Raw genomic sequence first — 27,063 nt, forward strand, 5'->3', positions numbered from 1 at the left:
ACATGAATATGAAATAGCAGTGTGTGTTGTTGGAATATAAAATTAAATTAAATAAATATATATATGATCCACTTTTTCCAGCACTTAAAACCATCAGGTAGAATTCACGTTAAAAGACATTAGTACAGTTATCGACCACCAGGTGTAGCATTTAGCTCCTTTTCATGAATCCCCCTCGAAGGGTCCGCTTCATAAACACCATGTCCCACAATGCTCCGCGGCGGGCTGTCGGTGCCGTTTGTCCGTCCGTCCGTCGCTCCGACACAATGCAGCTTTTAATGGAGCTGAGGCTGTGAGCGGTGCGGGGCTCGAACACGCAGCAGCACAGCGGGCTCGACCGGACCCCGTGAGCCTCCCGGACCCGACCCGCCGAACCGTTAACGGCGTGACGCAGCCACCGAGCGGCCGTGACTCGGTTTATCCCCGGGACTCCGCTGCGGTGAGTAGCTACCGAAGCTAACAGCGTTGTGTTGTGACCACTGCTGGCTAACAGGCTAGCTAATTGACCATAGGAGACATGTCCCCGTGTCCCTCTGCACCTCACCAGCTCCATGTCCTCTCTTTATACGTGACACTGTTGGAAATGTAGTTTTTTGTACATAAAGACTTTGGAGTCATTTTTTTTTTTTGCAGCCAATGAAAGTCGTGAGTGTTTTTGCTTTGATCTCGGCTGAGGTACACGTCAACCAGCCGGTGTTTCGCCCGGAGACGGTTCCCCCGGTACGGGACTCCCCCGGTACACATCACGGTTCGGTGCACATTTCGATTTGATCGTCCCTGTCCTCAAACACGCCTTCAGTGTAGAAAGAGAGTCACACCGAATTCCATTTAATAAAGTGACAATTTAACGTCGACCTCCTTTAATGGCAGGCACACACACAAGCGGTATGATTCACGATGATTGTAAAAAATCAAACGTGAGCGTCCAGGTTAAGTGAACATGCTTGAATACACCGAAAGTATGTACTAGTGTGTACTGACTATCGTGTTCCCAGTAGGCAGCAAACATGCATGTCTGCGGTTATTGCTCATAATCCAACTGTAAAATTGTAGATTTGCTAATGGAAGTTCTGTTCGGTGTGTGTGTGGAAGGTTTTAGATCTGCCCTGTCAGTCATGTACTGAATCCTTACCTTCAAACTAAGTGCTGCAGACCTGTGTACATTACAGAGTATCACCAGACATTGCTGGCACCATCTAACACTTCATTTAATGTCTTTTCTTTTATGAAACTTACCTTTTGATTCTGTAGTTACCATCCTATTTCTTTATTATCTTGGTTAGACCTAAAATCTCTTGGTATTACGTAAGACGGCAACCGTTCACTCTGCAGCCTCCTAAGTCAGTTGTACAACTCTCTCTCTCACTCTCTCGCCCATCAGTCATTGTTTGATCACCACAATGCAAATCAAACAACGTCAAATTACACAAAACGTGTGCAGAGTGATCAGTTTATTAGGTACACCCAGCTGAAACTAATGCAGTCCAATACAACCATCCTGCAATTAAAGTAGGTTGCTACAGTCAGATATTGATGAGATAGTTTAAGAGGCGTTGATTACATTTTCTGTTCATTGAATAATTTGCATGCTGGTTGCATGAACCTACATTCGTTTTAGCTAGGTGTACCTAATAATCTGACAACTCCATACAAATGTAGTCTCATTTTTATTTTGGTTATCAACCAATGACTCACTGGACAGGGTGGTTGAGTAGTGTCATCTTAAAGCAGCGTCCACTACACTGTATATGAGTTGAGTGTCGTATACACCAGCCTCTTGCAGTTTGGTTAAAGTTGCCACCATTAAGACGAGGCTCAGCGTGTTTGTGGGAACAGTAAAGTTACTGCCAGGCAGCACTGCTTTTAAATCACATTTCACTAACCAGTAAATCAGTTTTCACTTAAGATTTCTTGGCTCAGAGGTGATCACTTGATAAAAGCTTCACCAGAGTTGTCGGCCAAGAATGTGGTGATTTTTTTTTTGGCTGTCTTCAGAGTATTTGTGCATTGTTACTCAACAGGAAGAGGGTTTTGTCAAATCAGATGGAAAGTCCTTGTAAATTAGTTGAAAATATGAGTCAGATTTCCGTTCGAGTACATTTTGTGTTACTTTTGTGTCTTTTCAAAGTCTGAAACTCGGTGGAGAAACAAAGTTGCTGAGCTCGTACATGCGCAGTGTCCACGAATCTGATGCTGCAGAGGAAACTAAACAGGGGAGTGCAGTGAGAAGTGCATAATGTTTACCTCAGGTATAGAGGCAGGAGAAGTTAGAGTTCAGATTTCACATTGGGACCGTATCACCTTTCCTCACTTCCAAGCCATTATCCAAATATCAGGTTGTGAGGTATATTCATCATGTATAACTAGATTTTGGCATCTTTGTGTGGGATGTTGAGGACGGGGCACGTGGTTGTTTTTGCAGGTCAGTTGTCTTTCACCGAGTAATTGGGGTCAGTGAGTGTATCACAGCAGATCTATGCTCGTGTTGGTTATGAATTGGTGTTTTTATTTGGAAGCCCTTTTCCATCGTTGATATTTATTTTCTGTGCTCAGATAAACAGCTGTATGTCATTTCAGTATTTGTAAACTGGGAACTGAACAAATGAGGCTGTCAGATTTAAATGTCAGTACAAATCTCTCTGGAACTTGAGATGCTGATAGGAATGTTATGTTTAGATAATGTTGTGAATATAAAACCTCCGCTTGTTGTGGTCAGATTGAACCACAACACGCATTGATATGACTGTACAGGGTAAAGTGTGAACACTGATATTGATCTTTTTTTCTCATAGGGTGGCTGTTGCCACACTGTTTTTTTTATTTTTTATTACAGTAGATAAGTTGCCTGTGATGTTTGGGAGTCAGAAATCATAACACAAAAGACAAATTGAGATGGTTAGAAAATACAGCAAAGCACCAAGTGAAGCGAAGGAGATCTTCAGCTCATGTTGCTGAAGTCAAGTTAGCGCTGTTCTTACTGAACACAACAACAGACGTTTTTCACAGCAACATTTTGAAATGTCATTGCAGGAGAAGAACAGATGTAACTAATAACATGAATGAAATTTTGAGTTTTATTTGGGCTTTCAACTCCAGAGTCGTGGTGTTGTGCATGCTGGCTCATTGGCTGTCACCTTACTGAGTGGAGCCCTCTTTTATGTTAGTGGTTACACATGTGCTTTCCCTTTTTTGCATTTTTACTATTGTTACAGCCTGTAGAGTGAAAACTATTATTAATAAATTTATCTGGCTTAGGGCTGTTCTACTTATATCAGGGATGGAGTATGCTTCTTCGTGGCAGCCCTGAGTTATCATTACAATCTGGTAAAAATGTCACGGGCCAGTGTGAGAGAACTTGGTTGCATTGTTAAAAACACTGAGGCATTAATTGGCATGTCCTTGTCAAATGCAACCACTATCTCTCAACTTCCATTCTGTCCAAACTGTCCTGCTGTCCTCTGGGGTTTAGCTGAATAGCTGTTCTCGGTATGGAGGAGCAAGCTCTTCTACCCCTAATGAACATCTGCTTTAAGAGGCAGGAGAAGTAAGGCTACAGAACCCAAGGACAGCTTGTTCTGTGTGTTTATTGAATAACAGCAGAGAGAAGAACAGATGTAGCAGCTCGAAGCTGTAAGAAGAGACACTGGAGAACGAGAGATGGTATGACGAGTTGTACCTTTGGCAAAGTCAGAAAACAGCAGTTCTCCATGCCATGCTCACTGTAGGATTTCTCAGCTAATTCGTTTTCCAAACAGATATACTTCCTTAAATAGAAGCCCAGTTTTCCCTCCTCCACTGGACCTTAGTTAGTGTAAGTCACTGTCAAGCTCGAGGTAAGTGCTGTGTGAGTAAAGCAGTTAAAAATAAATATGATGTGATGTGAGGCGAGAGTGAATATTTGATTGTCAGTCCCCCCTTTCTTTTTTTTTTTACAAATCACACAGAACCTGTTGTCTTGTGAAAAGAAGGCAGTCACTGTCACAATGAGGCCATTCTAGAGTGATGTGTTTGATCTGCGCCCCCACACAATTTTCCACTTGTTGTTCTTGACATGCCGAGATCGAGCCCTGTGCATTTGAAAGACCGAATGGGCACTAACAACATGACTTAATGCTGTGTGAGTGCCCCTTGCTGACACTCAGGTGCAGTCTCTTTTGGGGAGGTACACTGCAATAATTCTCCCATGTCAGGGGCTAATCACCCTGGCTCCCTTCCCACAATCCATCAGTGTCTGGAGTATGAGGCTTGCGGGGTTCTGGCAGCTGTTGTCGGGTTGAGTCAATCTGTTATGGTCTACGCCAGCCTGCACAGGAGGGGGGGAGAAAGAGCTCTCAGGAGGACACAGCGAGCGCGGCTGCTACCGCTGCCACGGCGAGATAACACAAGGATTTATTTGTTGGGAGGGCGGGATTTCAGGGCTTGTGTGTTAATTTTGCTCAGTTAGCCGCTAACTTTTTCCTCTGCGAAATATTTAGGGAAGAGCCAGGTTTTTATCATGTATGACTAAAAGGGGAAGGAATTTATTACAATTTTGTACTCAAATTTAAGGTAACGGGATTGAAATGATTAGTTGATTGACAAAAATGATTTGCCTTAGTCCTTCTATAATTGTTGAAGTCATTTATAAGGTAAAAACTAAAAAAAGCTTCTGCGGTGAGGACTACATGGTGGAGGTGATGATACAGACAATACCATTCAAATGCTGATTAAAGTGCACTAACTTCTGTCTGTAGCTTGATCGACATGTATATATATCTCGATCTACACAGGAAATGTCTTTAACTTTTAAGATATTTGTGCAAACAAACATCAAAGTGATCTATGTCTAAATTGGTCTTATTTTGGGAACAGGGACAGCACTCAGTGGATTAAAATCACTTAAATGTCTTAGCTTGACATTTTATTATTTTTGTGTAATTATCGTGGGTTATAAACTAGTCCTATTTATGGATTTAGCCTAAATGTTGATATTGCAGGGTTGGCACAGAGTGGTGTTGATGCTGTGAGTTGGCAGAGACCTCACAATTCGACTCAGTTGTCAAGGCAAATATTTGGAGTCATGCTTCCATTTGCACTCTGTTCAGAGTGCATGTCTGTTCACAACTTTTCGAGGGCCGACAGAGGGGAAAGTTGAAAACAATTGTAGATGTAATACTGCACTAAAAACATGGTCAACTTGAAAATGATCAAAACTAGGTGAAGCATTTTGATTCGTCACAGCAGGAAAAGCACCAACCTTAATGCCTCTGTTCATTCAGGTGTGTGAGTAAGCAAGAATGCAAATACCATGGTCCTGACATGTCAATGGAATTATTATGTTTTACTGTGTTAAGTCAGAATGCTTGCAGTATTTGTTAAATATAGCATCATTTAATTCATGAGAAATCCAAGCTAGCAATAGCTGTTGTAGTGAAAAGTTTAAGTGTCATCACCACTTCCTGTACTGAGTGAAATCAGTAGTGAAAGTAAGTTTAATTTCTGGCAACTACTATCCCTCACATCTCTTCCACTGGGCTCAAACAACATGCAGTTTCTCTAGTGTACAGTGTAGCAACACACGATGTACCACAGAATTCATTTAATCTATTCCTAGTGACAGGTACACATACGTGAGAGAGGGAACTGCATTACATTCCACTTGTGGGAACAACGACAGCTGAAAGTACAAGGTCTGACTGTCTGTATGGATGGTAAAACATTGTGGACAAGAGCGCACAAGCAAGCATTGCAAATGGTGCTACACACAGTTATACAGTGCAGCAAGGAAGCAACACATTAGAGATCTCATGTCATTATGAGATGTGTACAAAAAATGTAGGTTCATTATGAAACCGTAGTGGGACAAATTAGAATATGGTGGGCAGCCACAGTCTAGGTAATAAATGGGAAACACTGTATGATGTAATTAGTTTAATTGGCAGAAATCCCACTGTGTATTTTGGATATTTTGACTCTAAGATGTTATTTTAGAGCCCAACTGATATGGATTTGACAGGGCGTAAAAAATGAATATAGCTCATGTGTTGAACAGACTTCAACACTAATGTTTATAGGTTTGTCTTCAGGAAGTCAAGGATCAATTCAGAATCTGGAGATGTGGATGTAACAAGTGAACCTCCATGTTTTTCCGTCTCCCTAATGTGTACTTGTATAGAAAGTTAGGATTCGAAGAGCAATGTGCCTCGGTGCAAATCACTCAACTTTACCCTCGAGATTGAGAGGAAGACCGGTTTCTTCTTACTCATGAGAATCTCTGCTGCAGTGAGCACCACATGTAATAAATCACTGAGGCAGCTTTCACTCTGGAATACAGAAAATACTTTTTCTGTCCAGCTCATTCTTCTTCTTGTTTTGGACAAACACTTGTAACACTGAGCTGTTGAAGTTCTTGTAATTATGATGACTGGACTTAATTTTTGCTTGATGATAGGTAAGGTGACTTATTCAGATTGGACCTGGCCCTAAAAAATATGACAGTTTGGCTTGTGAAATGTCTCAAACTCTTGATTATTGAGAGGAATTTACTTTAATTTATATATGAGTAGCTTAAACCATTTTTTCTTTAATTTATTATTGTTACCGCTTATCTGGTTTGAGGGTTACTGGAGCTAATCCCAGTCGGCATTAGATGTGAAGCAGGAAACACTCTGGAGAAGTCGCTAGTCTATCATGACATATAGAGACAAACAACCATTCACGCTCACATTCCCACCCACGGACAATTTAGTGTTCCCACTTGACCTTCACTGCATGTCTTTGGACTGTGTCAGGAAATTGGGTGGCACAGTGGTTAGAATTGTTGCCTCCAAGCAAAAGGGTTCTGGATTCAAACCTGCAACCTTTTTTTTAATTTGGTCTGAAATCATAGTACAATTATGAAGCAAATAAATGCCTTGATTCTGTTGCAAGAGGAGAAGAGTATTGATCCTTCAGTTTGGATATTATCATGATTAGTCAAAAATGTTTAAAGCAGCATCCATCTTAAAGCTGCTTTTGGTTTCTGTTTTACCTGACGATTTACTAGATTCTGTTGGCATGAACATGTATCCTCAGACTTTTCTGTCCCTTTTCATCTCTGTCTAAAGTAATTATGCAGACGCAAATGGTTAAATGAAAACCATGTGGCAGCCTGTAATTACATTTTCGGTAATGAATGGGTCAAATACCAGTTTCACAGAAATTCCCTCTGAAGATAGACAGAGCTCGACAAAAAAAAATGGTGTCACATGAGACAGGGACCTGCCGTATAACAGCACATGGAAGAGAAGCTTGTTTGAATTTTGGTTTCCAGATTATATATGATGTTGGTGTTCCACCTTTAAAAGACTATTTAGATTTAAGAGACCTACATACGAGACTCCCAGAGTGTTGGAGCTGATAAGTCTTTCACTGCTTCTTATGATGGAAGCGAGTATCTGATTTCACACATCCAGCTTGAAACGTTAGTCTGAGAAACACGTAAATGAAGCTGTTCACGCTGTGAAAATGAGCTGTTAAAAGATGCAGCATGTAGGCGACTAATTGATAGAAAATTAATCAGCAGTCATAATGGAATACTTATGTTTGGCATTTTTAAGTGCAAATGCCAATTTGATCCCTTGTCGTTCGTGATGGTACACTGAATATATTTGTTTTTTTTTAATATGGAAGACATTTGAATTTGTGACATTTTAGAGATGAATCAATAATTCAAATAATTGTTACCTGCAGCCCTAATGTTAACCCAAAGTCCTTTTTTAAAATGTTTTTACCCTGCAAAGAACTAATTACAAGCGTAGTCGATCCATAGTTTGGACCTTTAGGGAACAAATTGAAAGTATTGACATTGCGCTATGTGTCCACAAATGCCAGTGGAACCTTATCTGAATATTTTCAAACTGTGATATAGTCTGTGGCTACAGAGTCGTGTGGTTTCTTCTCTGATCAGTCAACGGTATCAGCTCCAACAGCTCTGATTAATTCAGGAAGCTCATCAGCAACGACTTTGCGGACTAATCAAGAAAGCTAGGCCAGCTAATTTATTTTCAAACTGCGACCGACACACACACACACACACACACACACACACACACACACACACACACACACACACACACACACACACACACACACACACACACACACACACACACACACACACACACACACACACACACACACACACACACAAAAGAACATTTGCCCTTGAGAGAATCACACAAGCTTACTGTTTGTGACCACACATTAGATTACTCATATCAAATTTTTTTCATTTCTGCAGATGTTACTTTCTCCGTTGAGTTCCTTCCCCTCTGCCTCATCCTGTCAGACATTTTCTGCTCTAATGGACGAAGTGAAAACAGTTGAAAAACCAAGAGGGAACACAGATATGCATTTAGGTCAGTTCATCCTCTGGTACCACAGCAGTTATCCTCACTGAGGGGGGATGGAACATGATAAAGTTCAGGAAAAACTTTTCACATAGACACCTTTTGAGAAACATTGTGAATCTATAGATGCTCATAAGTAGAAAGTAGAAAAAACGTTTAAATAGCTTAATTTACCACCAGACCTGGCAGGGAGAAAAAAGCCTGTGGAAAACGGTCAAATGCTTCTTTTCACACTACATTAAAACTAGTCATGCATCTCGCCTGGAGTGTGCTCACGAGACCCCGCATCTCATCTATTTGTATTTCAGCAATGCTCATTCTATAAACACATCCAGTCTTCTTCTCTGTGGACCGAAAAACTGTAATTCTGGGGCAACGACTTCGGCAGTGAAAGCCAGTGGCCGGAGGCAGTGTGTTTTCGAGTTGTCCGTCCATCCGTCCCATTCTTGTAAACAGGATATCTCAAGGATAGCCCTTAAGGGAATTTCTTCAAATTTGTTACAAAAGTTTAGTTAGACTCAACGATAAAATAAGATTTTGAATGGGTTTTTTTGGGCTCATGAATGTGTTGTCTTAAGAAACCCTCGAGAGAATTCTTTCAAATTTGGCACAAATGTTCACTTAAGCTCATAGATTAAACAATTAGATTTTGGTGGTCACATGTCAAAGGTCAAGATCGTGTTGGCCTCACAAAACATTTGTCACTTGGACTCAAAGATGAACTGATTAGATTTCAGGGTTCAAAGGTCACATTTACCTCGTGATTCTGGAAAAGAATATATGTAGACTGAAATTGCACTGGCTGGAGGAGGCTTACAACCCGAGGGTGGTTATTCTAATTTTACATTAAATAGGCAAGTTTTGACTGCACTTTGGCTCCAAAAGTACAACTTAATGGAAATTAAACTTCAAATCCATACCAGTGGAACCCTAATTAAAGAAAAGCAAACTCTGTCCGTTGTTTTTGGGAGGAGCAGAGTAACAATGCTAACTAACCATAATTAAAAATCTGCCGACTGAGTGAGTTTCTTAAAATGTAAAGCCAAGTAAGAAATTAAAAACATTAAGGAAAATATCTTTAAAGGATTTTTAGAAGTTGAAGCTAATTAGAAAAATGTTTGAGTTGTGTGCGTGGGAAAACCTAACGGGGGGTCCTGTGCGTCTGTACATCTGCTCCGACTCTAATTGGTTGTCACATTCTCAACTCTCAGCAACACAGTGAGTGTGAGTGGCTCCTCACCTCACCCCTGCAGGGCACAGTACTCGTGCCACAGCAGTTTTACAGCAGAGGCTCCGGTGACAGATTAGAGCTCGCTGCAAAGCCGGTGTGATGCATGTTGTTTATCACGCTCCCAGGCCTCGCGAACACAGAGACTCATCACCCATCAAGCTCAAAGATTGGTAGACAGATGCAGTCAAGTTGCCACAGCCCTTTCTTTGATACTCCTTGAGAGATAGCTTTATCTTGAGTTGTCTCTTAAAGGACGAACATGTGCAATCCGACAAGGGAACCTTTTTTTTTTGGGAGGTTGGAAGGCATCCAGGTCCATCTGTCATTATGCACTCATTCTTTCTTTCCCTGGTTCTCTCTCTTGCCGTCTCTGGTATTCTGCAATGTTATAAATACACATCACACACGTCAGACAACTGGTGTGTGATGTTTGTATCCACACAGCGGGGGCATTGAAGGGTGGGTCTTCTGTCTGCCTCCATTTGTCTCTTCACTTTTGATGCACACACAGAGATAAAGGTCAACACGCTCGTATAGTTTGCAGTGAGTGGGAGGCGGTCCACATGGAGGACGATTTTAATTGCGCCTGCGCCAGGTCGTCACCGCGCTGATTGTCCTGATGATCATTACAGCCCGATTTTATCTCCTGCTCCGTGTTATTGGATCATAAAAAGAACAGCAGAAACAGCAGCTACTGGAAAGTTTTCACTGCTGACACTATAGACTGTAAATAAAAATGGACGACATATCTTCACTTCCTCCCGTCGTTAAAGAAAATGAAGCTAAAATGTCATGGATGCAGGTGCTGCCCTCATGAATTTGTCATTTGAAGGCAGGGTCTGTGCAGTAGTGACTCAACCAATTGCGAGTTCCAGCTTGTAGCATCAAAGAACTAATTTAATCCAAATTGTATTCAATAAACTCCTTTAATTAGGCCTGCATGTCGTTTTTAATATACTACCATATGGGTTGGATGAGGATATAAAAGTTAATTAACTTGTCTACTGTCTGAGGTTTTTATCATGGAAGCTAATGGAGCACGGTGGAAAATATATTGCTAATTAAGCAATTAATAACTGACCAGCACTGTTGTGTTGATCTGATTAAGTGACTTGATTTCTCATGTATTTTCTTAATAGGATTTGACAAAAGCTGAAATTTAGAGTTTAGTCTCACAGTTTATCAATACATTTTCAGAAAATGTATAAACAATATATTTTTATATCCAAATAGAAGTTACAGACATAATGCTAGAGGATTTTATTCATGTCACACATCACTAAACCACGTTATTAGTCTCAGATTGGGTTAGAAACCAAGAATCCTTCATTTTTTGATTAATCTGTGAAGCACAGAGTATATTTACATGCACACTAACATCCTTTTTTAAATCTTATTTTAGATAATATCCTTTTTGATATGGTATTTTATATAGATTTCCAATTGTCTGCATGATCGCAGGCATGTCTCAGTCTCTTCTGCTCTGACTCTGCAACAACACACAGGGGAGGACGAACCCAGTTTATTTTTCTGTCTTCCTCTGTTGGATTTAACGCTCTGCTGGATTTGGCTTCTCCGTCAGTCACTGAAGGCGAGAGCTACAATTTTAGTTTATTTTCTGCAGCACCGGTGTCAGATTTTTCATTTCATCTGGTTAGGGTTAGGGTTATTGTTCAGCAATTTTGTTTAAATAAATCTTACTACGACACATCATGATTCAATGACACCTCCAGTGACCAGAAGCATGGATAATGTTGTGTACATGTTACACCACCCTGGTTTAAGCCTTTCTGTCAGTATTGTTCAGGATCTTTCAAACTGGGATAATAGCTCACACACAGGTTTCTGAATTCAGTTGTTTGCATTAGAACCTGACCGATTTCGTGGGCCAGATGTCGATATCAATACTGGGGGTTAAAACAATTTGATACCAATATTTAGCCGATATATACATTTAAAAGAATTTGGCAATGATTTCTAAGATGTGGATATGAAACCATTGAGAGAAATAAATGCAATTGAGGCTTGATATTTCACAATTTAACCATAACCTTTATTGTAGATGACTTTAAAAAACACAAATTCAACCAAATATGTAGAGCTTGAATAAAGTGTTCTAAACTTTTTTTTTCTTAATTGTCCATACTGTAAAATCAAAGTTTTCCTATCAGCAATAATTTCTATGTCTGCTCATATCGACCTATATTATCAATATTTATTGGAATTGATGGTGTTCAAGTTAAAAATTGTTAAAAATATTGATATCAACATTTTCCCAAGTTCCAGATGGCATCTTTTGATTAATTTAATTAATTCAGTTAATCAACTACTTAAACTGCACTGACTAAGACCATCAGATGTTTTGTTTAAAGAACGAGAAGAGGACCTTTTTGAATTCCTTTTGCAAACACTCTTTTCATTCCCCCTTTTGAGTGCGACTCCACAGCCCTGCAGTCACCTCTGTAATTCACCAGTGAAAAAGATCCTTGAGATGGTTCAGTCAGCCGTCTGCAGATGAGCTGTGATCCATGGCTGCAACAGCTGCTCCCCTCACACAGCCCTGTGACTGTGCCTTCCCCTGCAGCTGCCTCCATCTCTCCTTTTTTTTCTCCCTCCCCCCATCACCTCCACAGGGAATGCCTTACCTCCATCTCCTCCATGAAATCATAATTAATTATGGGAAGGCTAGTCTCTAAGCACAATGAGCCAAAGCCCTTCAAGGGGAGAAAATACATCAGGGTAACCCGGAGTCCCAGCAGGCACGATGGTTTTCTGAGGTGCAGCAGTGTCACCTCCAGAGGCCTGTGCTGCAGCAAGATAGAATTGTGCACGTTTGGATTTATGTCACTTCCAGGCTTTAGTTTACACTCATATTCCTTTTTTTTTCAACCCGAACACATAATGCCTCGACAGCTGTGGTCGAGGCATTATGTGTTCGGGTTGTCCGTCCACCCGTCTGTTGCATTCTCGTGAATGTGATATCTCAGGAACACCACTAGGGACTTTGTTCAAGCTTGGCACAAACATTCAGTTGGGATGAACAGATTCCTCTCAGACTTTTGTGGTTTGGATATATGTTAGCATGCTGACATTAGCATTTTACCTCACAGCATCCCTGTCCATACACACATATCCTCACAGAGATGCTAGCATGTCTGCAGACTCTTGGGGCTTGATCTTACACCTGGTGCAAAGTAAAAGTAGATTTGAACTTGCCCTAAAAACACTTGCTGCCTGAAATTAAGAAATAGAACCCTTAGGGTTGCTCCCATCTAATGATTCAGACTTAACCCTTACAACCAGAACCCTAACTAGACTAATACCAAGGCGGCTGTCTGAGTGAGTAGTAGTGAGTCTTAAAGGGAATTAATTTTCACAACAGGTAAAACTGTATCAAAGCCCACTTCTGCCACTTTTGTTAAAAAATATCCTGTAAGTCATTATGACTAACTCGTATAGTATTCTTTCTTAATTGGGCGTCCATTAAAAAAAGTGTCCTCTCAGTCATTGAACAAAACCTTTGATGGCCGCAGCATCTGACACAACCCCAGTAACCCCCAGCCTCTTACGTATTCAAATGGTTGTCGATGCCAAACAATTTTGAATTTAATGACATTATCAAGGCTAAGAGGAATGTCTCGCCGCCACCGTGCCAAAATAGGATCCATCTTCAATAGTACTCGTGGTCACTATATCTTTTGGAGACGTGCTACCTAAGGTCTTATTAAAAATAGAAGCTGTGTGATCTATCCCTCAGTTGCTACCTGTCAAAAACTCATTCTCAGAATCATCAGCTTTCACAGATTCACAAGCTGTTAATGCCGTCTTTCCCCTACATGTGATGGTACCCTGCCGTTAACTCGATAGTGTTCGAGTGAAAGCCTGTTATGGTTGGATGTCGATTCTGTCTGTGCTGTCTGTTCCTTCATGGAGGAATTTCAGGTCGGTCTCAGAAAGCCGTGCCAGTGTGCAGAGGGACTGTTCAAACATTTATACAAGCGCTTTCCCTCAAATGTCTGTGAACTTGGAAGCAGCATCCTCAATCCGTCATTCAGCCTCTGAACTCTGCACCTGCTGCAGTTATTCTTTTGAATTTTTTTTTTGCCCGGAGCGGCTTGGTATTTAATCACAGCATGGTGCGGCTCCGAGTGCCCGCAAATATTACTGCAAATTCTTTCACACTCATTAACTTGGCTTAAGCGAGGAATTTGGGGTTTGATTGACATTAAAGTCTGCGCTCAAAATGTCTGTCCATTGCACATCGTCTGTTTTTATACCCCTAAATCAAATTAACACACTGCTAGACTACCGCAGTCTGCGTTATTCATAGGCCCGGCCGGTAATTTGCTGACTGTGTTGCTGCTTGCTCAGTGCTCACCATGTGGAGCAAAGGGGTTTTATCTGGGTCATCAGTGTGGTGGTGGCAGCTGTGCCTCAGCTTCTCCTTTCGCCTGAGATGACTGCAGACAATTTTATCTCAAGTGTTGAAGGTTTTTCCTTCTGCAAAAGGAGCTGGATCATAACTGAAATTTGTGTTTTTCTTTATAAGTAATTAAATATAATATAAAGAGATAATTCAGCTGTTGGCATCGTTTTTTATCATATTATTTGTACAAAATAATTAGAATATAATACCACTGCAGCTACACAGTGACGGCTTTGTGTGAGTGTGTATCAGCAGGACGTGTTATGTTTGTATAAGCTGAAGGCAAAGACTGGCATGTTATAATCTCTCCAAGTGGAAGTGTTTTTTTTTATAGTGCACTCTTACATCTGCTGCCTTGTACGTCTAAAGCCTACGAGTGAAAATGGCTCCATCGGGCAGTCCTTTAGGTGCTTAACACCAAACCGCCTCACTGCTCAGTGCGAGGTAATGACGGCATTATAATTGATCCCTGCAAAATAAGTCCAGAGTGATCAATGCCTCACTGTGTGTTTTCCATTCGGACAGATTAAGCTGAGTGTAGCGGAGAGAAGACATTCTGCAGATTAGAAAAACTACAACTGAAGAGATTGCAGTTTAGTTTTCCTGTGTATGTGTATGTGCGAGTGTCGCTCCATTTCCCAGATGCATCCACGAGCAGAGCTTTAAACCAGCATGTTTTTTGGCCCCAGATTAGGCCGAGCAGCAGCGTTTGCCAACATCTGCCCGCCATTACCCTTGTGACATTGGAAGTCATGCAGCAATTAATCAGACTGTTGTGATAGTTGTCTCTCGGTCATTCTGCACTTCAGGCGCATCACTGAGCAGCAGGATGGAGGTCAGCGATCAAAGGGTCGTAATTCCTGGGAGTTTCTACTGTACGTGTTCCCCTCCTAAATACACCAGACACCACTGGGCTGTAGTTACTTTGTAGAACCAAAGCATCTTGTCTAATTAGCCTGGGGAGCTTTGTTTCCACATTTGTTAGCTCACTGTTTGCTCACCCGGCTACGAATGCTGCCGTCGTGCGCCGATGACATCATTGGCAGCCAGTAGTAAGAATCAAATCCTCTTATATTTTACAATCTCATCAATCACTCATTTTTTTTTGTTGTTCTCCCTTTTCTTATTATAGCATTATAATTATTTCCACCATTTATTGGTGTATAAATTGGTCAATAGTAAATCGATCATCTAATATTTTATTATTTGACATTTTGCAATAAAAGTCAGCATTCTCTCAGTTTTAGCTGTTCATTGCCATAAATATTCGTTGTTGGTATAATCTACATTCTTTTTCAGAGAAATTAATGTAAAGGTGCTACCTCCCATAATTTCTTACATTTTATTGACAAAATAAATATATGTATTAAACAAGAAAATAGATTACAACATAACTAAATATATTTGTTATATATTTGCTGTGTATTAAAATGTTCTAACATTTAATGTCGATAGAAAACTCATTTGGTCTGATGGTATTAAAAGGTTTAAAGTGGTTTTAGACATGTAGTTACAAAGAAGGAAGTAGATGCTGGATATATGTCATTTTTGTGAAGATGAAATCCTAAACCTTTTATCTGATTACCTTTCCTCGTTCCTCTCCCTGAACTGTGCACACGCGTTGCTGTGGGTTGTATTTCAGTCAGGAACCTCTGAAATGTCAGTCAGAGGCAGCAGAGAGAAATGATTATTTGATGCAGACGGAATGAAAGATGGCTTCTTGTTGTGTTTTTAAGATGGTATCTGTCAATGCTGTGATGAAAGCAGTGCAAACACAGAGGTTTGAATTCACTAGTAGCCCAGACATTATCAAGACAAACTGTTATGTCATGGAATGGTAAACACCACCACCTGCATTTCCTCTGTGACTGTCGGTCTGAGCTGCTCTGCTTTATCAAGGCTCTCTCTCTCCCTCAGTGTTGTGTGTTCTGTAATGCATTGGATAAGGGCTGCTTGGCACTTGGCCTATCAGTTGCCATCCTCAGGGCTTGTGATGTGGTGTGATGTTACATGAGCTAAGAAAGCAGACTGCAATCTGTGGGGAAATTTTGATCATGCTCGTGATGTAGGAATCTTTATACTGTTTAAGTATAAAGATACGGCCGCTGTTCCTTTTCTCGCCCGATGCGACGTGCACCAGAAACAGCGTAATTTCCGCTGGCTTGCAGCTTCATGTCCGCTGGTCACGCATCTCCTTACTTTTTTTTACTTGGGGCACGCAACACATCTAGTGCAACATGGGTTGAGTTTGAGGCAAGATATTGCTATGCTCCATTGTTAATGTCCTTCATGATATTACTTAATGTCATAAGTGTTGCAGCATAGAAATTGTGAGATTGCTCCAGGAGGAAACAAGCCAGTGTCAAAACCGTTAGTTTGTGTTTCCTCTTTTTTTCTGCCTTTTTCTGGCAGTGTGATTGTATTTTCCTCAGTGGCGACACCTATCATTTAGAAGAATACACCAAATTGCTGCTCACCAAAGAGTATGAAAGGGAGAGGTGTCATTTTTGCTTCACAGCTGGCGCATGCAATGACCAACCTGTCAAGTATAACCGCAGCTTTACTGTGACTCCCAGTGCTGCTTTGGTTTTTAGCCCAGAGCAACTGCATCTTTTCAAAACATCTGCAAACTGGAAAAGCAGGTCCTGGGTTTTTGTTGCATTCTTTGTATTTGAACTTACGGTGTAGGTGAGGCTGAAAAGGAAGATTCATCTGAAGCTATTCTAGCATCGATGTTAGGATGAGACCCAAACACACAAGCTCTCCTCCAGTGGCCTCAGGAACATGCTATAAACCTCTGAAGAAAGCTGGCAAGTGTCTGCATCAGAAGGTGCAGCTGATTTCCTTTGAGTCATTTTCTCTTCTGGACTAGTGAAGATAATTCAACATCACTCTGGAGAGTAATCAGGGATGCTCAGTAATTTGAGTCAGTGATGAGTGTGGGATGCAGGCGGAGGCCTTTAATGAGATTTGCTGATGGGTGCTGTTGGCATTGGCTCGCCTGCTGTGTGTAATTTACCAGTGATGGCTCTCCCTCGTTTTATGCTCTTTCTATGCAATTCTGAAAAAATTGATATCCCCTGGTATTCAGCAGCACACTGCTTCTTTCCTCTCCTGGTCCAGGCTATCATGCACAGAATGCAGTGAAAGTAGGATGATCTGCAGAGTCTTGTTCTTACATTGGCCGACTGTGGAAAGCCAGACTATAAATATTACAGATGTACTTTAATGTGATCTTGACTTGAAGGCCCTGCACCCTTTTGCCTCTTGCATTTCTGTGATGACAAACTGGGCTGCGTTTATAAGGGCAGGAGAAATAAAGTATCTTAATAAATTTCTCATATTTCATTAAAACACAATTTGAAATTTGTGAGGTGCATGAAAAATACAATAAATACAAAAAACATAGTTAGGAAAATGTCTACTGTTTTCACAGCAAATAGTAATTCTTTTGATCATAGATAATACTTGTCACTCATTGGCCCTTTTTTCTGTTCTTTTATCTCAGGTTGCTGTAGCAAGACGACAAAGGAGAAGATTGTCGAAGCTCCACATCTTAAGGAACATCTGAAAGGGAGTAATAAAATGAGCACATCCCAGATAGAAACAACTGGCCCACACAACTATCTCACTCACCTGTGAGCAGACATGCTCCCCCTGCATCACTCTTCGAGGGGCACCCCTCCCCAGTTGCGGGACTGTTTCCTGACATAGATTTGGAAGAATGGCTCTACCTTGTGACAGAAATGGCATTAGGTTGTGTAGGCTATAACACATTAGAGTACATATTAGAGTACAGGTGAGGCTGTTGCCAATACCCACAGGACCCTAAAGAGGACTCAGATGACCTTTACACAAGGACAGAAATACGCCACAGCTTTGATTTAGTATCCATCTTGCTGCCTTGCTGACAAGGTTGACTATGGCTGCTGTTGATCCGCATAGCAACGGTTCCATGATGGGGCGAGGAGCGGACTGAGGGAGTTGACAATGCAGCGAAACGGTGGTGGGGTGGGTGCTGGAGGCCAACCATGGGTGTTGCGCCGTGTGCGTCTAACGTGGCTCAGTTTCATGCTCTTCTTTATCCTGGTCTTCTTCCCACTCATTGCCCACTACTACCTCACAACCATTGACGAAGCTGGAGGTCCCGATAAGCGTATCTTTGGGCCTCGGCCTGGCGGTGAACTGTGCGAAGCCAAACATGTGCAGGATCTTTGCCGCATTCGTGAGTCGGTCAGCGAGGAGCTGCTGCAGCTGGAGGCCAAGAGGCAGGAGCTCAACGGGGAGATTGCCCGACTCAACTTGCGCATTGAGGCCTGCAAACGCAGCATTGACAGTGCCAAGCAGGATCTGCTGCAATTGAAGAATGTTATCAGCCAGACAGAGCATTCCTATAAAGAGCTAATGGCCCAGAACCAGCCCAAGCTGTCGCTGCCTGTAAGGTTGCTGCCAGACAAGGAAGACCCAGGACTTCCACCACCCAAGTCCGCACGCTCCTGCCGTCTGCGGTCCTGCTTCGACTACGGGCGCTGCCCTCTTACGTCTGGGTTTCCTGTGTATGTCTACGACACAGGCTCTTATCCATGGGGGGACTATCTCGACCCACTGGTGAAGCAGGCTTTTGCAGCATCAGTTAAGAGCAACATTTATATAACTGATAACCCCAGCATTGCCTGCCTGTATATGGTCCTTGTTGGAGAGCTACAGGAGTCGTCCTCCCCTCCACCATCTCCTTCAGAGCTGGAGAAGCAATTAAAAGCTCTTCCCTACTGGAGATCAGATGGACACAACCATGTACTATTGCATCTCTCTAGAAAATCCATGACACAGAACTTCCTGTATAATGTGAGCGCAGGACGAGCAGCAGTAGCTCAGTCCACCTTTTTGGAGCAGCAGTACCGTGAGGGCTTTGACTTGGTTGTATCCCCACTGGTTCATGCCCTCTCAGAACCAAACTTTTTGGAAGTGCCCCCTCAAGTACCAGTCAAGAGGAAATACCTCTTCACCTTCCAGGGAGAGAGGGTGGAGTCACTGAGGAGCAGCTTACAAGAGGTACCCCCCCAGTCATTCGAGGAGGAGATGGAAAGAGACCCACCAGCCGACTACGATGATCGCATTATTGGCACCTTAAAGGCAGTGCAGGACAGCCACTTGGATCAGGTGCTGGTCGAGTTCACCTGCAAGGACCCTCGGCCAAGTTTGCCGACTGAGTGGTCTCTTTGTGGACAGAGGGAGGACAGGCTGGAGGTGCTCAAGGCTTCGACTTTTGCCCTGGTGATTGCTCCAGGAGATGGGCAGCTGGTGGCCTCAGCAGGCTGTGGAATGAGGCTCTTTGAAGCCTTAGAGGTAGGAGCCATCCCAGTCATGTTGGGGGATCACTCCAGACTACCTTACCACCAGTTTATCCGCTGGAGCGAGGCTGTCATTATAGTCCCCAAGCCCCGTGTCACGGAGCTGCACTTTCTGCTGCGCAGCCTATCAGACAATGATATGCTAGCTATGAGGCGGCAGGGTCGCTTCCTGTGGGAGACCTACTTCTCCACCTCAGAGAATGTTCTCAGTACCATCCTGGCCAGCATCAGAACCAGCATCCAGGTTCCTGCTGCACCCATCAAAGAGGAACCCGCCCATGAGATTCCTCACAAAGCTGGAAAGCTGGCAGGAACTGATGCCAACCTGGCTGACAATGGTGATCTGGATTTGGGTCCTGTGGAGACGGAGCCCCCCTACGCTTCTCCACGCTTTCTGCGCAACTTCACATACACAGCTGCAGACACCTATAGAGCATGGAACCGGGCCCCGGGGCCTTTTCATCTGTTTCCCCACACGCCTCTAGACCCTGTACTGCCCTCTGAAGCCAAATTCCTCGGCTCCGGTACTGGTTTCAGGCCTATAGGTGGAGGTACAGGAGGTTCGGGAAAGGAGTTTCAGGCAGCTTTAGGAGGGAACGTGCCACGAGAACAGTTCACAGTGGTAATGCTGACATATGAGAGGGAGGAAGTGCTGATGAACTCTCTGGAGAGGTTGAATGGACTGCCGTACCTCAACAAGGTAGTGGTGGTGTGGAATTCCCCCAAGCCTCCTTCAGATGACCTGCTGTGGCCCGACATTGGCCTTCCCATTGTGGTAAGTGCTCCTGCAGATTAAATCCTTATTCAACCAATGTGCACATATTAATCAGGTTAGTGTTGGATTATTCAGTAACGTATACATCTGTCTCATCCTGACTCTCTGAAATGCAAAACAGTAAATCTGTAATATGTGTCAGAGCTGGTGCAAAGTTTGCTTAAGTACTTTATAATGAAGTGTGCATCTTAAAAACTCTGCGGGAGCTCTTCCAAATTACCAGAAGCTTTTCTACAGGGATGTGAAGAAGTCTGATGTTCATGAATAATAGAATTTGTGCTTTTGAATTAAGCTTGAAAAGTATAAATATTAATCCATCTCATTTCCACACTATTGGTTTGTGACAGAGACTCTGTGGATGAGTGGTAAGCTGTGAGAGAGAAACTAAAGAACAGGACTCTGTTTGGTAGAGTTGTTGATGCAACATGGCACTGAAATTGGACAAGCTTGTATTCAAGTAGATTATTTGAAAATCAACTGGTGTGAATATTGATTCCAGTCTCTTGAATTTGAGGATGTGCTGCTTTTCTTAACTGTGAGTCGTTGTGAACTGAGCATCTTTGGAGTTTTGTTGCCTTTTGGTTGGTTAAACAAACAAACAAACAAACAAAACTGTGGGATATATTTATGTACAATATGTTCAAAATAATTATTCTACAAATTAATATATTGTATTGATTGATGAAGCCCTTCTTCAATAATTTATAGCCTAAGATCTTAGTAGAACTTAAAAGCACTTAACCACAAAAATAGTCTTATGCACCTAGCTGAATTTTAGTTTAGTCATATCAGTCATTTGCTGCCAGATACCATTTACCTGTCATTCAGTTTTAACATCTTTTATAGGGAAGCGTACGAAATGCTCAGTGTGCAGCATCACTCAAAATGTTCTCGGCAGTACTAACCACAAGTAGCCGCTTCTAAAGTGCCCTCCATAAATGCTCTTGCCAAGTTGTGTCTCGTCTCATGCCTGCAGGTCGTCCGCACAGAGAAAAACAGCCTCAACAATCGCTTCCTTCCCTGGGATGCCGTGGAAACGGAGGCTATTCTCTCGATTGATGATGACGCTCACCTCCGCCACGATGAGATCATGTTCGGGTTCAGGTCAGTGATGGAGGATGCATGAAGCTCTAGGATTTTTTGGGGGGGGGTAAATTGTCAAAGGGAAAATAAATATCTAATAACACCTGATATTTTAAAACTTGTTATTGAATAAGTATACATTTTTTTATTTAATTTATTTTGCAAGCACTGTATAATCAAAAATAGATATACAGATTAATCGATGTGAGGTGAACACAAATATGCAGGAAAATGGAAGGAAAAAGCTTTGTAACTTGTCAGAGGGGAAACCAAAAAATGCAGAAGCATCACATTCCTCAAATCACTGAGAGAAGCTGAACCAACCACTAGAGACTGCAGCAGAGGAAATGAAAGGCAAACATTTGATCAGCATCTTGTATCGATCCCTTTTTCAATGTTTGGCTTAGATGAATATGAATGAATTTGAAGATCCCATTGAACCAATTAAAAGAAGCACGCCGTTGTGTTAATTTCAACACTCCTGCCGTCACTCAGACTCGTCTACACCTTAGTGCTGTAGCAGCTTGTCCGGACAGGCAAAAACTGTGACTGTGTGTGTGTGTATGGGGGTCATTTGTCAAATACCCACCTCGCAGAATTACCCAGGAATGTATCCACACCTTCAACTTCCCCCGAAGAAGAAAAACGAAGACATCATCCTACTGCACTTACGTGGTTTCCTTTGAGCACATCTGAGATTTCTTACATCGGCTGCAGTGCTTGAAATTCATCTACTGAACAGAAACTTAGTAACTGGGCCTCGGCGTGTGTACATGTGAGCTAAGAACAATATTTTTGTTTTAAATAAATTCAGATTATAAAACTGTCATATGCTAATAGAAGGCATCACAGTTGTAACTTAATTGGTCCCAAGAGGAAAAGATTGTTGCCACCTGCATTCTGTAGATGAGGAGCAGAAACAGATGGATGCAGTGGCATACGCTCAGACACACTAATAACTTCACAAAGCCACAGATATAGACCATACAGACCATAATCCTTAAAACATTTATCAGATGGTCGGATTTGTTCTTGAGGAATGTTGCTGATCGTCTGTGCTCGGCGTTGTCTCACAGAGTTTGGCGTGAGGCTAGAGATCGTATTGTGGGCTTCCCAGGGCGGTACCATGCGTGGGATGTCAACCATCAGTCATGGCTTTACAACTCCAACTACTCCTGTGAGCTCTCCATGGTCCTGACAGGAGCTGCTTTCTTCCATAAGGTAAGAACCTGCACCTCACCCGCTCCAAGAAAACAACAAAAACTACCACGTTCATCAGATTTATTTTTTAACTTTATCTCAGCTGTGTCATACACGTGTCTCCCTGTGTCTTTGTGTACTTGCAGTACTACGCCTATCTGTACTCCTACGTGATGCCCCAGGCCATCAGGGACATGGTGGACGAGTACATAAACTGCGAGGACATCGCCATGAACTTCCTAGTCTCGCACATCACCCGCAAACCACCCATCAAGGTCAGTAACGTTCGGCCGTTCGGCTGTGCTCAGCTCCACGTCGGCAAACTTTGTGTCTCCCCCAGGCCCTGTGTATTTATATTTTTCCTCATTTAGCCTTGCCATTACTCAAACTGACACATCCAATATTCCACACAAATAGTAAATCAAAAACACAAGATCGAATTTGTGCGTTCTGCCTGGTTTTCCTCCTGGATTTTTATTGGAAGGACATTTGTTACCGGAGAGTTTATATATTTATGACTAGACAAATAATTATAACAATCAAGCCAGGGACGCTGCTGGAACTGAAATGTTGTCGCGGCCCTCGGTTTAGGTTCTTTTTGATTTAGAGGATGTTAATAGTCAGGGGTGTTTCAGGGGGAATTAAGGGCAGCTTTGATGGAGTGTGTTGCATGACAGCGTTTCGCTGCTAGGAATAAGCCTTGTGAATAATGAATTTGGGACAAGTTTGGATGTGGAGTCCTTAATAGTAAGACTACATTTCTATTTTAGACCAAAATCAGACAAATAAAGCAGAAAATAAATTGCTTTTGCTGTGCACCGTGAGTTTGTTTAAAAATCTGTGTCTGGCTAATTGACTGTTTCTGTTGTTTGACAAAAGCAGCTTCTCATTTCTCACCATCAACCGTGTAGTTTGTTAGTTAGAAGTTCGTTATAGACCAATTAGACTAATGTTAGCTTTCTGACTTCACGACTGATGTTTGGAGAATGAAACACTATCTTGGGTAATGATGGCTGGGGTTGCCTGAGTCCAATAAAGCTAATGGATGCTAACAGTAGCCGAAACTCTCACAGCACCCAGGATCCACACTGTTGGAAAATATGACACTTTAAATGGGAGGACATAAATGGGGCGTACGTAAAGCCACAAACTGACGTGGTTAGTTAATGACACGCTCCTTGACTTTTTCTTTCCTAGGTGACATCTCGTTGGACTTTCCGCTGTCCCGGCTGTCCTCAGGCCCTCTCACACGATGACTCCCATTTCCACGAGCGCCACAAGTGCATCAACTTTTTTGTCAAAGTGTACGGCTACATGCCGCTGCTGTACACGCAGTTCCGAGTGGACTCTGTGCTGTTTAAGACTCGTTTGCCACACGATAAGACCAAGTGCTTCAAGTTCATCTAGCATTGGGCTGAGTGGCCCAGCGAAGAGCCAAAAAGCCAAGTGGATTGAAGAAGTATTTAAAGAGAGCAGCAGCTCCCACGGCGAGCAGCGATGATGGAGGGAAGGATGGACGGACTGCCAGATGCACACAGTCTTGGATTAGGATTTTGCCGGGGGGAGATAGACATATTAACCTTGTGGTCTAACCCACGACTACTGAGAATTTGGAAAGTGGAAGCTGAAAGGGGACCACTGCCAACAAAATAAGTCTCTTCAGTGGACGTCACTCCTCCTGTTTCATGTTCTTCAATCATGCTCAATCATTAACCACTACAGATGTCATTGGCACCTCCAGACGGCCTGCTGAGGAAAGAGGGCAGTTGTACCCCGTGTACAGAAACTCTCCCAGGAGACTCTACCTGATAATGGAGCGATGAGTTAGTGCATCACTGACAGACTGACGCCAGGCTGCGCTCAGCTCAGCAGCCTGTTGACACTTTCCCAATGGTGAGCAGAAGTGACACCAGCACACGGCTGCCGCTGTCTGTTTTCCGTGTTACAGTTACAAACTGTACTTCCTGTACTTGTACGTGAGAGAAGCACTGATGGTCAGAAGTATTTTATTGAACAAACTCTTTTTTTTTTTTTGGTTTTTAAATAATGTTTAAATGTGTACATCTCTATGTGGAGCGAACAGTTTCCAGAGCCTCTGCCTGTGGGAGATCAGACACAGATTCAGTCTGAGGAAGAAAACAGGACCGTGACCGAGGATTTAAATAACACGTAGGCCCGATCATGTTTAGCAGTGTTTCAGCAGTCACCATAATGCCTCAAATTTGTCATGAAAACCAGCCGCCACCTTGTCATTTTGTTATGCTTACAGGCGCTCGTCTCTGATGTTTAAAAATTGACCTGTTTTTTATGCTATAGGGTGTTTACTAATGTTTGTTAAATTTGGTCCGAGTCACGTTTCAATGTAATAATATCGACCAATCATCCGTTACGCTTTCCTTACCGAGAATCACAGCTGCCAAAATGAACAAAATAGGTTTTAATCATGCAGACAGACTCAATGCAGTTCAGTGTACTGTTAGATCACCGTAACAATGTTAGATTTAAAGGGACAATATGCTTATTTGCATTCTGGCAGAGATCTGGATGAGAATGTTGGAAGTTGATGTTCTCAAATCTGTTTAAATGCTAACAGCCAATGGCTTGTTAGCTTAGCTTAGCACAAAGAATGGAAACCGAGGGGATTTGCTAGCTTGGTTGTTTAAAATGCTAACGAAATTCGCCTTACAATGTCTCTATGGAAGTGAAAATGATTCGACAAATGAGGTTTAAAGTGTAAATGTTTGATCCTTTGAGTCGCTGGTACGTGAGAGTCAGGCTGTTTCCCTTAGTTTCTAGTCTTGATGCAAACTGGAGATGTTCCGATACCATTTGTCCCGTAGCTGTATAACTACTAACCCCGTATGGAAGTGATTATTCTCGTTGTTGTTTGACCTGACTCAGGTTAAACCCTTTGAAGAACACAAAACTACAAATCACCATTTTACTTTCTATACTTTCCTCCATGAAGTTTTGCCAAATTGCATTTTAGCTAGCTCTGGCTAACGCCAAACTTCGGGAAATTACTTCTTCGCTGATTTAGAAACGGTACTTGTCAGTTTTGGAGCAGCGAAGATGGAGAAATTTCCTTAAAAAGAAAATTGCAATTTTATATGCGTGAAACTACTATACTTTAAAGTTGTGGTAACAGATTTGCGTACTTGCTAATGCCCGCCGTAGCATTGGAGTCATCTCTGATGCTGGTATTGGAACATTTCTAACGCTAAGCTAAGTGGCTGCAGGCGGTAGATTTATATTTTCAGAAAATAAGAGCAATATCAATCTCCCCCAGAAAGCAAATAAAGGTAATTCCCATGTGTTTGAAACTACCTTTTAACGTACAGCCGGTGCTGGCTTTGCATCAGAATTACATTAGATCTACAGAAGCATCCCAGCTCAGACAAAAATGTCACTTTAGTGTCGCCATGTTGGTTTCACTGTTGTTTTTGTTTGTTTTTTTTACCATTGCTTGATGAATGTTTCCTTTGCCAAATAGGTACGATATCTGCTGCTCGACAGCGATGCTCAGTGCTCGGGATGCAGTCTGGTACACCGACATCCACTCTGCATGGTACTTTACCAGGAGTCAACCCATTATGTATTATAAATCCAAAGTTCTTTATTTGACCATGTCAGACTAAGTTTCCCTGTAATCTGAACAAAACATCAACCTGAAAAGATGAGTTTGAAAAGAAAGATATTTAGATTAGCTTCTCCTTCCCAACCAATTTTGTTCTGTTCTACAAACACTCTCATGAAGTCCATGGTTCCTGTATATTTATTGAATATATTATGAAAAAAAGATTTTTTAAAGCTGATAATGACACATGCAATAAAATGAAAAGACATTGTAGTTTATTATTCCTATTTTCAAAGAGGTCCCAGCCTGAAGGAGCCAACCGCTTCTTTGATTCCAAGGAAAACGAGCTTGTGCCATCGACCTGAGAGCAGACGTGTGTTCTTCTGTGACCTGGTTTTTCCAGAGGTCGGACTATAAGTAGAATGTCATTAACTGAGTTTTTCAAAGAGCCAGTGGATTCTGGTCGAAGTGTCTTTGAAGCCAAATCCCGACCTGCTCCGGTGGCTGCTGCTGCTGCTGTGCTCTGACCCCCCCCCCCCCCCCCCCAGGTGAAATACAAACATTCGGATGGAAATATTTTCCTGCGAGGGATAAAATTCAAGAGAATGTTTCCTAATTGCTGTGGTTTAACTTGGCAACACGGCAAAAAAAAACTAAACAAATCCAAATTTACATTTGTTGCTGCACCAGACTTGGAAAAAACAACTTTTTAAAAACCGCTGTCACATCCCAACCGAATTTTAATTGGAGCTCGAGGGGCCTCATAATTACTTGGCCGGCTCTAGACCTGTCCTCGGGGCACAGTTTGGGTCAGCTGGTATTTTGGAAGGTGAAAAAAAACAAAAACCTCCCCATTCCTCTCCCACCACCCTCCTCCCCATTCCTCTCCCACCACCCTCCTCCCCATTCCGCTCCTCTCCCACCAGCCTCCTCCCCTCCAGGATCTGTGGCACAGCTGGTTTTCCGTGGCCTGAAAGCAGGAAGCGTTAGAAAGGTGGAACTATCAAGTGCTCCTGGGTCGGCTCCACCAGCGTGGACAGGGCTCCGGCGA

At 42.4% G+C, this 27,063-nt stretch overlaps 1 protein-coding gene across 2 annotated transcripts; it reads left to right on the forward strand.

Moving 5' to 3' along the window:
* The first annotated feature begins 202 nt into the window (after positions 1-202).
* On the forward strand, positions 203-26,860 carry extl3 (exostosin-like glycosyltransferase 3). Of its 2 annotated transcripts, XR_004613233.1 has the most exons (7): positions 203-439; positions 17,535-20,152; positions 21,129-21,256; positions 22,312-22,456; positions 22,582-22,710; positions 23,633-24,328; positions 25,929-26,860. XR_004613233.1 is itself a non-coding variant. In XM_034579473.1 (6 exons), exons 2-6 carry the CDS (start codon positions 18,017-18,019, stop codon positions 23,840-23,842), a joined length of 2,748 nt encoding a protein of 915 aa, XP_034435364.1. In that variant the 5' UTR covers positions 203-439; positions 17,535-18,016; the 3' UTR covers positions 23,843-25,003. The 2 variants fall into 2 exon arrangements, 1 of the variants encoding a protein (XP_034435364.1); XM_034579473.1 differs by lacking the exon at positions 25,929-26,860 and having other exon boundaries at positions 23,633-25,003.
* The last annotated feature ends 203 nt before the right edge of the window (positions 26,861-27,063 follow it).

This window comes from Hippoglossus hippoglossus, chromosome 24, assembly GCF_009819705.1.
Source record: "Hippoglossus hippoglossus isolate fHipHip1 chromosome 24, fHipHip1.pri, whole genome shotgun sequence".
NCBI lineage: Eukaryota > Metazoa > Chordata > Actinopteri > Pleuronectiformes > Pleuronectidae > Hippoglossus > Hippoglossus hippoglossus.

Coding starts and splice junctions, on each gene's coding strand:
- extl3 (XM_034579473.1), top strand. CDS start 18,017: ATGCAGCGAAACGGTGGTGGGGTGGGTGCTGGAGGCCAACCATGGGTG. Junction 22,457..22,581: donor GAGCTGCTTTCTTCCATAAG/GTAAGAACCTGC, acceptor GTGTACTTGCAG/TACTACGCCTATCTGTACTC. Junction 22,711..23,632: donor CCCGCAAACCACCCATCAAG/GTCAGTAACGTT, acceptor TTTCTTTCCTAG/GTGACATCTCGTTGGACTTT.